General features: G+C 43.6%; 1 protein-coding gene and 1 long non-coding RNA gene across 3 annotated transcripts in view; both read right to left on the minus strand.

Annotated features, from left to right (window-relative positions):
• Positions 1–6,844, minus strand: part of adam8a (ADAM metallopeptidase domain 8a) — a 48,426-nt gene extending 41,582 nt beyond the window's left edge. For both annotated transcript variants that reach the window (XM_067972585.1, XM_067972584.1), the window contains exons 1-3: positions 6,742–6,844; positions 6,000–6,109; positions 2,731–2,807 (exon numbers count right to left, since the gene is read on the minus strand). In XM_067972585.1, coding sequence (XP_067828686.1) covers positions 2,731–2,807; positions 6,000–6,109; positions 6,742–6,793 — 239 coding nt within the window. In that variant the 5' untranslated portion in view covers positions 6,794–6,844. The remainder of the gene's footprint in view (positions 1–2,730; positions 2,808–5,999; positions 6,110–6,741) is intronic.
• Positions 1,350–2,296, minus strand: LOC137304110 (uncharacterized). Its single transcript, XR_010958513.1, has 2 exons — positions 2,149–2,296; positions 1,350–1,588 (listed from the first exon to the last, which is right to left on the minus strand). It is a non-coding gene; the product is annotated as an uncharacterized lncRNA (long non-coding RNA).
• Positions 6,845–15,932: the final 9,088 nt, after the last annotated feature.

A 15,932-nucleotide genomic window follows, 5' to 3' on the forward strand; every position in this document is an offset into this window, starting at 1 on the left:
CTTCACTACACGGACTGCAGCGGTTCAAGAAGGCTGCTCACCACCACCTTCTCAAGGGCAATTAAGGATGTTTATAAATGCTGGCCTTGCCAGCGATGCCCACATCCCATGAACGAATAAAAAAAAGTATTCAGCTTAAGCGGTTTAGCATTGTGTCTTAAGATGACTAATTTATTAGAAGGGCCTGTAGAATTTGCATTGGAGACTGAAGCAATCACCTAAATGAGTATCTGTCTGGAGAAGAGATCATATTACTTTTTGGGATATTAGTATAGAGGTCTTAATGCATTTATTAAAATTAAAGAGAGAAAAGAATCATACAAATGCATTCAATGTTTGTTTGCCAATGTGCCAACAATTGTAAACAATTTTACAACACCAAGTTATAGTCCAGCAATTTTATTTTAAATTCACAAGCTTTCGGAGGCTTCCTCCTTCGTCAGGTGAACGATGTGAAAACGATGTACCAATGTGCCAACAGTAATTTCTAGGCGTATATTTTCTCACCACAACAGCTTGCATTTAAATAGTGCCTTCAACTTAGAAAAATGTCCTAAGATGCTTCACAAAAGGCATAAGGGGAAAAAATGAACTCTGAGCTAAAGAAGGAGAAGAGGTGATCAAAAGCTTGGTCAAAGAAGTGTTTTTTAAGCAGGGTCTTAAAAGGAGGAAAGGGAGGTGGAGAGGCCTAGGGAATTCCAGAGTGTGGAGCCTAGGCAGCTGAAGACATGGCCACCAATAGTGGAGTGAAGGCAGCGAGGTATTTATTAGAGTCATAGGAATGGAGAGTACGGGAGGGGTCGGGGGCAAGGAGGAGGTTACAGAGAAAGGGGGCAATAATGCCATGGAGTGTTTTAAACACAAGAATAAGAATGATAAATTTGAGGCACTGGGGGAACATGGAGTCAACTAGGTCAGGAAGGACAGGGGCGCTGGTCGAAGGGGGCTTGGTGCGGCTAGGAAACAGGCAGTAGAGTTTTAGATGAGCTGGGGATTGGAGACTGGCCAGGAAAGCATTATAATAGACAAGTCTGGAGTTGACAAAGGCACAGGTGAGGGCTTCTGCAGCAGATGAGCTGAGGTAGGGGTGCTGGTGACCAGTATTACAGACTTGGAAGCAGGTGGTCTTAGTGATGGGAAGGGTATGGGGTTGGAAACTCAGCTCAGGATCATATAAGACATTAAGTCTGGTTCAACCTGAGACCCCGGCCAGGGAGGGTGATGGAGTCTGCAGTGAGGGTATGGAGTTTCTGGTAGGGGCCAAAGATGATGGCTTTGGCCTTCCCAATGTTTAGCTGGTGAAAACTGTAGGCCATCCAAGACTGCATGTCGGACAAGTAATCTGTTGGCATAGAGTCAGTGGAGGGGTGGAGAGATAGAGCTGAGTGTCATCGGTGTACATATATCTTTTTGTGCCCCATTCAGTGGTCCCTTCCATGCTTAGTGTCCCACTCAATATCTTCTCTCCCTCCTTTTCTCTCCATTTTTCTGAATATTTCCAATCAGTGTGTGTGTCTCTTTCCAGTTGTGTGTCTCAGCGTCATTTTCCCAATCTTCTGCTGGCATCGCTCTGCACGCCTACTCTTTTCTGAAATTATATCGCGGCATATAAGCATTCAAACACTTAATGTCGTCATCTTAAATTTCTCTTTCTCTGTTATTTTAGCAGAAGTGTTAACCTGTTTAAAGCAAATGAGTTTATGCTTCTTCTAATATAACCTTAGAGGCTCTAACTTGTTATCAGGCTATCGGATTAGTTCACCACCACCATATTTCCTGTTTTTCTAAACTGTCTTCCTCTTCAGTACTGCTATTCAAAGACAAAAAGTACCCATAGAGTATTGACCTACATATTGTGCCCATCCCACATTTGAAAAGTTTTCAATTTTTTTTGTGATGAAACACCGAAAATATTCATGTTAAAATATGTCACAAAAATCCCTCTTTAAGAATAAAGTATAGAATGATCAGCATTATCCATTTCTTTTGGACCATCCACACTCCTGTTCTTCAAGGTACTTGTCTATAACTTCTGTGCTATCCATCTACTGCAATAGACTTTAACTTAAACTGCATATATGTAACCAAGGTAACATTAATTCCATTCATACAACACATGCTTGAGTTAGAACAGTGGTTTACACTCACTGGTATATGCTCCCACCAGCAGAACTCTTACTCCAAGCTGGCAGAACAGGAAAGGAAGTGGTTTACATTCAAATTAATTTTTAAACTTGTTCTAAGCCACTTCATGTTTGCAACTAAGTGGCTACTCAATTAATCCACACTGCCTGACTGGAACGAGCAAAAAGACAGTGAAAATTTAATTTAAACTTTCTGCATTGTAGATCTCCAACACATGATGGAGACTGGTGGCTTCCGCAAAACAAAGCAGTCGTGTCATGACCAGCGTAACCAGCTCACTCCTGCAGTGCGATGACGTAGGCTTGTGGTTTAGTTAGTGCAAATCAATGTGTGAATATCAGTGTGTACGTTCCAAGTTTTGCAGCTGCTTAATGTCACAATGATCCATGTGGCAACCAGCATGACCCCATGGGACAGCCTCCATTCAAACCAGAATTTCTGGCTTGCAATGCAGTGACATTGCCCCTTTAAAACAGCAACAAAAAGTGTCTTTATAAATCAAAAAAAAAAGCATCATCTTGGAAAACAACTTAAAAAAGCAGTACTGTGCTGGGATGTTATTAAAAGGGGAAGCCACAATCTTACCCATTCTTTTCAAGATGAACAAAGACTTCATTCCCTTCCAGATTTACAGAATATGTGACTTTTTCTGGATAGAAGATCTGTACAAATGGGAAAAAAAAAGTCAAGAGATATTGTTCTTATAATCAAGACCACTTATTGTTGTGCAATTTTACACCACAATAGGGCAAGGATTCCTCTGGTGCATGAATTTGTATTTGTAAAGACTTCCTCTGTTCAAGAGAAATTGTGAACACATTCTGAGAGAATGGCTTTATCTAGAAACCAGAGACATTTTATCCCATATGTTTAACAGAGTTTTACACCACAAACCGTTCCTCGTTTCTAGATAGTCTGGCCTATTTTATGTCTTCATGGTTAAAGCACGAACTAGCAATAACTTGGCTGAATTTTATTTATGAACTCATCTAAACTGTTCCACACCTAGCCAGGTGTGAATGAACTGTGCTGGTTATTTCAAAGAGCCCTGGGAACGCATAAATACAAATTAATAATAGTTTTCAACATTCAACCCTTTCTGCCCAGCCTCTATCAGCTTGGCTCAGTGGTAGCATTCTTACCTCAGAATCGGAAGTTTGTGGGTTCAAGCCCCACTCTAGGAATTGAGCACATAAATCTAAGCCGACACTTCAGTGCAGTACTGAGAGCGAGCTGCATTGTCAAAAGGTGCCGTCTTTTGGATGACATTAAACTGAGGCCCCGTCTGCCCTTTCAGGTGGACGTAAAAGATCCAATGGCACTATTCGAAGGAGAGCAGGGGAGCTTTCCCCGTGTCCTGGCCAATATTTATCCCTCAACCAACATCACAAACAGATTATCTGGTCATTTATCACATTGCTATTTGTGGGACATTGCTGTGCACAAATTGGCTGCCACATTTCCAATATTACACGATGAGCCGAATGGCCTCCTTCTGTGCTGTATGATTCTATGATTACAACTGTGACTATGCTTCAAAAGTACTTCATTGGCTGTAAAGCGCTTTGGAACATCCTGAGGTTGTGAAAGGCGCTATATAAATGCAAATCTTTCTTTTCCTCCTCTGGATTACTAGCCCACGCCTCTGAATTACTAGTCCAATAATATAACCACCACACTACCATACCCTTCTATGGATGTAAAAGATCCACAACAACAACTTGCATTTATATAGCATACTTAATGCAGGAAAATGTCCCATGGAACTATTTGAAGACCAAGGCATCCTCACAGTGTCTTGGCCAACATTTATCCCTCAACAAACACCAGAACAGATTAATGGGCCATTCAGCTCATTACCATTTGTGGGAACTTGCTGTGCGCAAATTGGCTTGCGGGTTTCTTTTTTAAAAAGGCAGGTGATCTGCTCTGCCAGATCACCACCCAGGCAGTGAAGACGAAAATCTACCCCACGCCCTCTAGTTACTGACTCATCAGCCAGTGGAAATAGTTCTTCTCGACTTACTTTATTAAAACTCTTCAGAATTTTGAACATCTCTATCAAACCACCTCTTAACCTTCTGTGCTCCAGTGAAAAGAGACCCAGTTTCTCCAGTCTCTTCTTATAACTAAAGCCGCTCATCCCTAGTATCATCTTAGTGAATCTTTTCTGCACCTTCTCCACGGCCTTGACATCCTTCCTAAAGTAGGGCACCCAAAACAAGACTCAATATTCTAACTGATAACTTGTATATGTTTAGCATTACCTCTCTGCTTTCCTACTCCATGACCCTATTTCTAAAACCTGAGATCTCATTTGCTTTTTTAAAAAAAAAATTATCAACTTGTCCTCCTACTTTTAAAGATTTGTGCATCCTCTAAATCTCTCTGCTCCTCTTAAAGTTTTACCATTTAATGTACTTGTTTTCTCTCTATACGTCCTCCAAAAATGTATCCCTTCATACTGCTCTGCTTTAAATTTTATCTGGCATCTATCAGTTCAATCTAATAATAACATGTTTGCATCTTCTGAAGTCACATCAGCCCTCTTCACTGTAAACCACACCTATTTTTGTGTTATTTGCAAATTCTGATGTTAGTGGTTTTACCACTTTTTGAATGGAACCATTGCACAGGCAACTTTCCAGTCCACTGGCAAAATTTTCATATCCAAATATGTTTGAAAGATTGTGGTCAAAGTCTCTGCTATTTCCTCTGATTTACCTCAGCGTTCTAGGATGTGTGCCACAGGGCCTTTTTAAAAAAAATTCATTCATGGGATGTGAGTGTCGCTGGCAAGGCCCGCATTTATTGTCCATCCCTAATTGCCCTTGAGAAGGTGGTGGTGAGCCACCTTCTTGACAACTGAGTGGCTTGCTAGACCATTTCAGAGGGCAGTCAGCCACATCACTGTAGGTCTGGAGTCACATATAGGCTGGACCAGGTAAGGATGGCAGGTTTCCTTCCCTAAAGTGAACCACATGGGTTTTTACAACAATCCGGTAGTTACAAGGTCACCATCACTGATACTAGCTTTTTTATTCAATTAACTGAATTTAAATTCCCCAGCTGCCGTGGCGGGATTTGAACTCATGTCTCCAGATTATTAGTCCAGGCCTCTAGATTACTAGTCCAGTAACATAACCACTATGCTATCGTACCCATACCCTGGTGCCTTTTCCACTTTGAGGACCACATACACACAATTATGATATTTCATGTTGAAATAGAAAGTTTCCTACACTTTTAGCTAAACAAAAGAATTGGTGGAATTCAGAGTCCAATGGTACACAACTTAGTCCAGGAAGAGAAGACATTTGGATACATCTAGCCTAAACAGTAGAGTATCAGCAGACTATTCAACTGCATGAAGTGCCACAGGTGAACCCAATCCGGTCATCTGACAAGTGCACAAATTATCAAACAGCAATTAGCAGTGGAATCCTGACCAATTTTCCCTCCCTAACTCAGGAGTTGCTGAGGCCATTGGCAGCCTTCAACTACTACCTTTATTGAGATGAGCTAACAGCACAGACTGTAAACCAAACCCGAGACCTTCCTGGTTTGCATAGCTCATCTACACACTGCAGTAACCAGGTGACCCATTCTTTCTTGGTTAACTGTGCCATTGCTTTATGCCTGTCTCACTCACATATTCCTGTTGTTACTCCAGCCTGTACCTGCTTGGTAACTCTGCAGTTGCACTAACTTGACTCACTTGTTTAAATAATTTGCTATTCTGGAGTGAATTACTTGTACAATTACACAGTTTCTTTTATTCTGGTCATTTTGAAAATCACACATTGACCGTAAACACATTCTTAATAGTACAGCATGTCATATTATGTTCATACCTCTGAAAGGGACAGCTCCCTTTTCCTCAGAATGGTGTCCATTAAACGAGGTTTCACTATTTCATATTTCTCTACTTCAGGAAGCAAGTCAGACCAGGGAGAACATCCAGCTGTAGAAAAAAGCAAGTCAGTGAGATATGAATAACCACAAATTTTGTAACTTCAGATAACTAATAACACTGCAGCATAATTGTTACCATTAAAGTGCAACCAAACAGAAGCAATGATAAAATAGAATACAAATGGAAGAAACAAATTATGATTTAGTGACATATTGATCAAGCATCAGTTTTCATTTAACATTTAAGATCGTTCTAGATGTGTAAGTACCATATCCAGGGGATTCAAAACTGTAACACAAGTATAAACTTCTAAAATCAACCAACTATATATTTCCCTTTAAATGTTCTGAACTTTCCCATAAAGTTCGGAGCATTTTAAACATATTCAACTGATGAGGTAACATATTACAAAGACAGAAGGCAGGTTTAATCAGGGGATGGAAAAATAGTTTGAAAATTACTTTTTCACGAACCTGTTGGTTGTTTAAAATGCTATTATTGTTTAAATTAGATTTAGGGGGGAATCGGCATTAGGGATATATCGGAGTAATCCCCGGATAAAAGAATTTAGTCAGAGATTGTAACCGCTCCTATCAACTAAAGAGAAAAGATTTTAAAGAAAAACTCATTTATATTTAATTAAAATATTACTTATGAATAATGCAAGAATTTAATCTTACCATGTATTGCATATACAATCAATAAAACAAATCTAACAGAAATCCAGTGCATTCTGCTCTGGAACAGGGTTTCTCCCGGTTGGAGGCAGACGACGTATCCCTGTCCAGCATGCAGGGGTTGTTAAGTGGCGATCAGAACACTGCCTGACTCATTGCCTCAAACCCCGCCTGGGTCTTACTACCATTGGATCACCGAAAAGCTCAACCTCCAATCGATGGAGAAGAACACCCATCCAATGCAATTATTCACAAAGTAGCTGGAAGTCAGGGTTAGTCCCAAAGTTTCTCTTTTTGAAAGATGAATCGCTGGAATTATTTCCTTTATTCTAGTTAATTGTATTTTTAAGGCATGGGAAAGATCGTTTTGAAAGCGAGGAATTAGCAAGAAAGCCATTGGGAAAGAGGGGAAATGCAGTGCGGGGGTGTAGAGTGGACTCGGTCTGAGCGGGGCAGTTCTTTACCGTTAGTTTTTGGGAGCGGGAGGGAGCCGAGCCAGGCTGAGTCAGCAGCGAAATACCGGACCTGGACCTGGACCTTGACCTGGACCAGCGCCCTTTCCGGAAAAGCCCTTTGCGATGAGCAGTCCCAGCGTCGAGAATGTCAAGGAAACGGGAATAGGAAGTTATGCCCATATTAATTCCCGATCAAATACTCACATAAACCATGAGTGCAAGACAATAAAGTCATGCGTTCTTCTCCTCGGGAAACTTTGTGCCTTGACTCTCAGTCCTGGTTGTTATTATTAGGTTAGGACTCGAGTTTTTCTTTACACAATCTCTCATTGCTTTCAATATGAGAACATTACTTTCCCCATGATGTGAAAGTTTAACAAAAGGGTTAAATCCTTTTCTCTATGTGTTCCCACTGGGAATTGGAAAGTGGGCAGTGTGGGGGCATGCCACGTTACACCTCGGTGCCATGAGTCCACAACCCGAGTATTGCTGTGACCCGGTCATGACGAGTGGAGGGCGAGCACTTTCCCACAATGTGAGAACATCGCCCTGGCTGACTCTCGCACACCGTCTAGTGGCTGGTTATACCGCAATATTGGCAGAGGCCTGGGAGGAGATTCCGTTTGTAAGTGTTCTGCTAACAGCAGGAGGAAGATAAGTAGGGAATTAAAATTAAGTACTCGAAAATAGTGGGAAAAAAGCAAGGGAAAATGGATGGAAAATAGAGTCTTGGCACAAGGCAGGATGATGACAGTTATATATGTACTTGCTGTCCTTTTAATTTCAAGGACAGAATTCCGACCCAAAACAGTAAGATTTTGGCTTAACTACAGAAACAATATAAAATAAAAATAAATCACTACGGCTGGGTCCCTTGTCTCTAGTTCTCTGATTATTATGTAAGGAAGGCTCTCCAAAGTTTCCAGAGCTTGTTTGAGTCTGATCCTTCAGTTGTATTTTTTTGAATGTAGAAATATAAATCCATTCTAAATGATACCGCGCCCAGAGAATCTTAGCCTGGATGCTCAATAAAATTTAATTTTAAAAAATATATCATAAATCACCTGCGCAAAACATTCAACAGCACAGGTTACTACTGTCAGAGGTCATTTTAGTTCCTCGGGTGAATTTCATGGTCTAATCCTCAGTTCCAAAACTCCATGTCAGCCAATGATCTTATTGCTGCAAATTCAGAGTTGGGTGAAACTTTGAGCCACTGGCAATATTGGTGACATGTTACTTAGCCGTTCTTTTCAATGGAAACACAATTCTTTCAAAAATGTATCCTCATCGATACTTAGCCTATCTTTTTTTCATTCTTCCTCCAGTAGGAAAAAATGGCTCTTCCTCTGCACTTAGTGGAAGGGTAGTCTCAATTTCCTCCCCAAATGCACCTATGTCATTCCAACAAATCTAATAACTCCCACAGTGGAATAATTTCTTTACACATATAAAAAATAGCAACTTGGCCCTGGTCCTGGGTGACTGGCCTCACCTGTGGAACTGTACTCCATGTGAGTCTTGTACTTTCAGGACAGAAGATATATTGTGCATCATATCATAAAATATTTGTTGTATTTTGTTTGTATGATATTGAAGCCAGGCCTATGTACTGGCTCCTTCTGAAAGGATTTCCTTTGTCTTCGAGCCTAGGTTTAAGCAAATACGTTATCGAAGGACATGACCACTTCAGAATTTATGTTCTGGCAACTTCCAGGAAGGGAGTCATCAATATGGTAATTGCTTCAGGTCTGGCCAAATACCTCAGGCTTTGGCAATGCATTATGAATGCAAATGACCTAACTGAGGAAGCAGCAAAGTCATTATATGTAATGGTTGACCCATCTGGAAACCTCCCGAAAGGAAGGCAGTTGTCTCAAAATTGGCACCAGTAATCGTGAAAACCTTCTTTTGGCATAAAAGCTTGTAATAGCTGCTTGCCTAGAGGTCTGTCCAACCATATTTCCATATCATGGTGGTGAGATAGAAAGACTCATCATAAGACTCATAAGTTTAGGGACTAGATTCAAATACTCTTGTTATTTCGGTTTTAGAAACTGTTTATAGTAGTGGTGGAAGTTAACGACTTTCTCCCAAATTTCACAGTCTCACTGGGATGTCATTTCCTTTATTGTTACGAGGGCAATGTACTTACTGATGTTGCATAATGTAAAAACAACAAACATAGTTAAATGTTTCACTCTTTGCTCCATCTGCAAGACGTGTGTACCTCTAAGAATAACCTGTTCATGTGGGCCGCCATCCAAACTGTCAGCTCAGTGAGGAGTGGAGCAAGCAGTGCATTGTGTGTTGGAGCAACTACCAGGGGCCCGATATTACCATGGAGGTGGGATGGCAGCGGGGGACGACTGGGCGCATGGGTAACCTGCCCAGTGAAATCCGTCCGTTCCCCACGCAATCGCGGGTAAATTGAAGCTACTTAACGTGGCTTCCGGGTTTCCCGTTGGAAACCTGCGCAGCGGGCGGACTGCGTTCCCGCATCACAGGCTGTCAGCTGGAGGAGCCCTATTTAAAGGGGCAGTTCTCCAATGGCTGCTCCTGCAGCAAAGAACCAAAATTATAGAATGGAGCAGCCCAGGGGAAAGGCTGCTCCCAGATTTACTGATGCCTCACTCCAGGTCTTACTGGATGGCGTGATGAGGAGGAGGGATATTTTCTATCGGCGGACAGGAGGAAGTGGCCTGTCTCTGCCACCAACAAGGCCTGGCTCGAGGTGGCAGAGGAGGTCACCAGCAGCAACAATGTCTCCAGCACATGGATCCAGTGCAGGAAGCGCTTCAATGACCTAACTAGATCAGCCAAAGTGAGTACACTTATTCCCCTACACTCCGTCTTCCACATCACCGCCCCCACCCCACAACTCATTCTGTACATGCCAACACTACTCTATCACATCACTCCTCAACCCACTCAAACCTCATCCTCAACTTATCTGCACTTACTCACCTCCCCAGTACTCATCCTACCACTACCACTCAACCCAATCCTCATACAATGTCATGGCCCTGTCTCATACTCACCCTCTGATGCATCTTTCACGGTCAGCCTCACCCAAACCAATGCATTCAGCGGTTGGCCACGTCACCATCCCTCACTCGTGCTCTCTACTTTCTCCCCTTAGAGAAGAAGAGAGCCCAGAATGCACGGGAGAGGGCGAAGACCGGAGGGGAGCCGCAATAACAGGGCGTCCTCACGTGGAGCAGGAGGCTCTTGAAGTGAGCCGCACCCCCGAGTGCCTGTCGGTCGGGGACGCCGAGACTGCCACCCGACAAATGGCTGTTGACGGAACTTTAACATTCAGCACTCACAATAGCATATGATGTTAACATGCCTTGCCATCTTCAGCACCTCAACATCTGTCATCATGCTTAATATTGCCTCCTGTTCTCTTACAGGGCCTTCAGCGACTGCTGTGACAGCAGAGGGCGATTCCTCAGAGGACCTGCCGGCCTCTGAGGGGGCACTGTCACATCTGAGCGAGCCATCCACCAGCGCAGATACACACACCTCGGTGAGTCCCCGTCCTCACTTACTTGGGGTTGCACATGGTGAGTCACCACACATGTGAGCACGAGCAGACACTGGTGGCAGGGGCAGCTGTGAAGAGTCCGCGTCGGTGGGAGCATTCTTTTCCAGGCTCTGCTCAGCTGGACATAGATGCTGAACCCTGTGGGCCAACCTTTAAAAGGAGAATAATCGAGGGGCAGCAGTACATTTGCGAGGTGCTGGAACAGGTGCCACGTACACTCTCCACAATCGCACAGAGGATGGAGGAGTCCAACTCCTGCATGAGTGGAATGGTGGCACAGGTACAGGAGGGAATCTCTGAGATACTGTCACAGGGACGTGAGGGAATCTCTGAGATAGTGTCGCGGGTTAGTGTGGAAATGTCTGCGAAGGCTAGCCTCCATTGAGTTTCAAGCACGGCTCACCAATGAGTCCATTGAGGCCCTGACAACAGCCCTTAAACAGGCAGGCAGATGCGCTAGCACTGGCCTTACAAGGCTTCACACATGTCCTCCAAACTGTCGTCCAGCAGGGCAGTAGGAGTGATGTGGGCCTGGCCCAGGAGAGGGATGATGGCGAAAGGGGACATGGAAGTGGGGACGCCACTCAAAGCGCTCCCACATCTTACCCGTTGCCCCCCTCTCAACCAGTACCCGCAATGCTGCCTCCTCTCCAGGTGGTCGAGTCTGCCCCTGCACAGGTGCAGGTGGAGCAGTCTTTGGAGGGGCCCTCACGGGCACCAAAACCCAGAAGCCGTCGGCCCAAAGCATCTAATCGGTCAGAACATGAACAAAAGCAACCTGCCACTTCCTCTGCTGCAGCCACAGGGGAAGCACCACGTAGGAGTACTCGTAAGCGTAAGGCAAAGGTTTTGCGAGCACAATAGGGATGCACAAGGGTGTTTAACGGTTTGTCATGTTTCTTATTTATATTTGATTTTTGTTAATGGCACATTAAATATTATTGTAACCACTACTGCCACATCTTGGCCATTCTTGACTGGCTTGTGTAATAAGTTCTTTTCATGAGGTACACCATGAACACCCACACTTGATGCCACCCATTGGGTCACCCTACAGTGGGTGTATGTGTAGTTGCACGACTATTTTGTGCAGGTGCCTGTGGCGCAGCACGGTGTTATGGAGCTCCACGTGACGGAGGTGGACGGCGTGCCTGGCGAGGCTGGTGATGTTTCTCGTCCTCGGATGAAGTGATGAATGCAGCTATGGCGCCCCCCCCCATCCTGACAGTGCGAGTTTGAGGGGGTCCGCAATGTAGGTAAATGTGTTTGCACAGCAGAGTTTAGGGTATAAATTAATAATTTTGAGTGGAATGACAAAGGTGTTGCAGCCAAAACTTTGTCTGAAGTGACAGAGTGCCTTGCTGCAATAAATGAGGTATTTCCCCGCAACTGTCAAATAATCCTTTGCATCTCCCACTGGCTGCTGGCTGAAAAACGTCTGCTCCAACAGGGAGTGTTTCCCACAGCATGGGAAACACGCTGAGGATCCTTCAAAATTGCACCCCTGCCAAAATCTCCACTCAATGAGATCTGTCAAGTACCTCAACTAGCTAAATAAGTATCTAAATTATCATCCCGCCGGCTTTAATTGCCGGTGGGAGTCCCACGTGCAGGAGCTGCGGCGCACCCGAACGCGACATTGGGGAACCTGGAAGTGAGCGGGTTGGAGCCGGGCTCCGAACCCGCTCCGGGATTCCGTCATTTTCAGAGACCCCCCGCCCCCAATGCACCCGCTCGGCCATCTGAAAATCAGCCCCTAAGTCTCATTGCCATCGTGTTGGCTGCAGGTATCACTTTGATAAGGTCAGAGCTGCATACTTTACATTGAATTCAGACTGAGATAGTTTAGAGATATCATAAAGGATGGTGTGTCCATACTGTTAAAGCACAGAAACATATTGCATCCTAAGCAGGATCCCTCTAGTCTCATGCCAAGGTGAAAAACCATCAATGAAGGCATCTCCTCCTATGAGGTCCATCGCATTGCTTATGCTGAATATAAATGCCAGCTGAGGAAGTCGCACATGAAAAATCAAGATTCCCAACAGGTGTATCCAGGATCCACTGTTCAATCTGCGGATGCTCATTCCCAGCAAATATAGGTCTCATCAGTCATAAAAGAACTTACTTCTCGAGGGCAATTAGGGATGGGCAATTAATGCTGGCCTCGCCAGCGACGCCCACATCCCGTGAATGAATAAAAAAAAATGAGATGACATCTTGGCTGTCTTCTTCAATATTGAAAGATGAACGATGATTCTGATTCAGAAACACTGTGAGGTTCCCCAATGGTTCAGTTGGTAAGTGCACCACCCAGTTCAGAACGGAAACATTCAGAACATGAGGCTCTCATGTTTGAGTCACAGTTTATGCCAGTTTAGTTAATGCCAGTCTGATTGGCACTAGGGATACTATGCCTGTCCTCAGTGCCCCTAAGCTAGGGAAGGGAAGAAAATCAGTCAAGGTTCCCTCTCTCGATTGCAATCCATTGATTCCTGTTGGAAAGTGTGGGTGCTTGTATGGATGTCAGGGAGGATTATGTTCAGCAGCGATGACCTCCACAGTCAAATGCCTTATAAACACTGATTGTCTAGGTTAATGCATGAAAGATGGCTGTAGTCAAGGTACTGGAGATTGCTCATGGAACTGTAACCCAGCACACAAGTCAGCACATTCAGGAAAGGGGGGGAGAAAATGGGAGGGGAATAAATTTAATTAAAAAAAGAGTTTGAGGAACGGAAAACAATAAATGGACAGGATAATCAGAGAATGCTTTAAGCTTTGGGAAACCTGTGATGTGCCCACTGGTATCCCAGTACAACTTGTTACAAGCCTTTCCGCGTAACCAACCGGGTCAAGTTTCTGAGACATCTGTCTAGTTATTATCATGGCCGGATGCACCATGTGTTGTACAACCTCACACACAAAAACAATTGGGCACTTTCAACTAAAAACAATAGCTTTAGGTTCTAGGGATCATGTTATAAGTACTTTTAACTGAGAACAATTACATGACGATGTGAGGATGGCACATACATATCCCCTACAGACACTTTCAAGTTACTGTCCATCATGTTAAAAGCCACTTTGCTGATTGTGTTTATAGCAGCCATGTGGTAACAGGAGACAGATTTTCTCCTCTCGTGCTGCAAGCTATAGATTAGAATTATATTAAGGCACTGTTCATTATGTCTTCCACACACCTGGATACCTATTATTCAATTATACATCAAGTAGACTGACTGCTATCTCCCTAGCCACAAATTTGGTTTAATACCAAATGATCAGATACCTCCAAAGAACAAGATTATATTTAGTTAGTTAAGAGTTGAAGGGCCCAGGCATCTGATACTCCTGATCGCCAACTGATAGTTGTAGGAACAAAAACAGGATTCTAGATTTTAATTTTCTTTTAGCGAGCTTGCACTGGGGCAATGGTTTGGGTCTAGTATGGAACTGCCAAATTTTTTGGTTAGTGCTACCATTGGTGAAAAGGCAAGATAAAAAGCCAACACCAAAAAAATAAATGCTCTCATCCTGGAGGCAAGGAAGCTGTGTCATGGCCCGAAGGCCCCTTCTCAGCAGAATGGAGCTCCAGTCTTAGATGGGATAAAGTAATTTGTTTAATTTTTATTTTGCCTTTAGTGTAGGGGTGAAATTATATTTTTGGCTGATAAAACTGGTCTTGGGAAAATTATGACACAAAGCACTCTCACAAATTGTAATGATCAGTGTAAGTTTTTGCATTTCAAATCAAATGAAAGCAGCTCCTTAAATTGTCCTGCAGCAGAAACTGATTATAAAACTCGGCAATTCATTCCAAAATATAGAAAATCTGTTTTTTTTTCTTTATTTGAAGCAGCTGCAGATTCATATTAGACACACTAGGGTAGGTTTTCCGATTGGTTATGCCTGATAGACTAACTGAAAGTGGACATAACTGAGTAGTAAAATTGGCAAGAGATCAGTTACGTTGGATTTTGGGTCAATTAATGTTCCAATCAATCATGGAGTTGGGTTTTGCACCAGCATTGAAAGCACCCACCAGTTTGCAGGTTGCTGTATTAAAGTCAGGCCCTGATTACACCATTTAGATGTTCATGTAATTTCTCCACGTTTACACTGGAATTACAGTCAGTCGTGTACCCAGGGCTGCTGGGGCCTGTGCTGTTTACAGATGTGGACTTAAAGAAGCCCACACTAACATTTGTAGCAGCATTTTCACGCTTTTACAGAATTTTTTTTCTGCTTTTGTTTCTTTCCTGATTCCACTTAAATGGTTAGGGTTTGTGCCAAGTGTTTTGGCACAGCCATTATTTTGGTACATCCATAATATTTGGACAGCGGGTTTCTCCCTTTATATTTTTTGGAACAAGGTGGACTGTGCCCACGTGCCAGTACCCTCACACCTGTAACTACCCGGCAATGACCACCTGGAATTGGCTGCACAGGCTCTAGAGCAGCAGAGGTTCTTCAGATGAAGACTTGCGCCCTCTGCTGTAAGAACTGGAGCTAACATGTACCATACAGCTGGCACTGCCCGTGGTAGCAACAGTCAACTGCACCCTTATGTCCTCTTCCTCCATCTGCTACCAAGTATACTGCAATGTCATCCTATTCAGAGGGTGGGCTGGAATGGCAAACAGGATCACCTTCCTCACTAGCACCTCACTGAAGCGGAGATGGTGCACAGTCATTAAACAGGTGGCCTTTGAGGGAAGATGTGTTCCCTCATTTGCATACATTTAATGTGTGCCTGCTGACATAGGGAGAGTGGGCAGGCACATTCGGCACTGCTGAGCACAGCCACTGGGAGATGATGGGGTGGGGGGAGGAAAGAAGGCAGAGGTACACAGAACATGACCCTGGACAATTTTCCACCCCAGATCTGCTGGGGAAAAAAAAAGTGGGAGGAGGCATAAATAGCTTCAATGGTTACTCATCAGTGAAATTTGCATATAGGGAACCAAATTGGACACCGAGTTTCATTCAAGATACTGAGGTGTGAAGGTTCACACTAATTAAAGTGATTTAGAAAAAACACACATGAAGATGTGTCTCCTTGGGGAGACTAGAGGTGAGAATCTCCCATTTACTTCATGCTTTTCACAACCAATATTAGGTAGTTTTGATCTACTTATGATGGATGCACGTCCACATTAGGAATTACCTATAATTCAGCAATGAGT

The sequence above is a fragment of the Heptranchias perlo genome, chromosome 36, assembly GCF_035084215.1.
Source record: "Heptranchias perlo isolate sHepPer1 chromosome 36, sHepPer1.hap1, whole genome shotgun sequence".
Classification (NCBI taxonomy): domain Eukaryota; kingdom Metazoa; phylum Chordata; class Chondrichthyes; order Hexanchiformes; family Hexanchidae; genus Heptranchias; species Heptranchias perlo.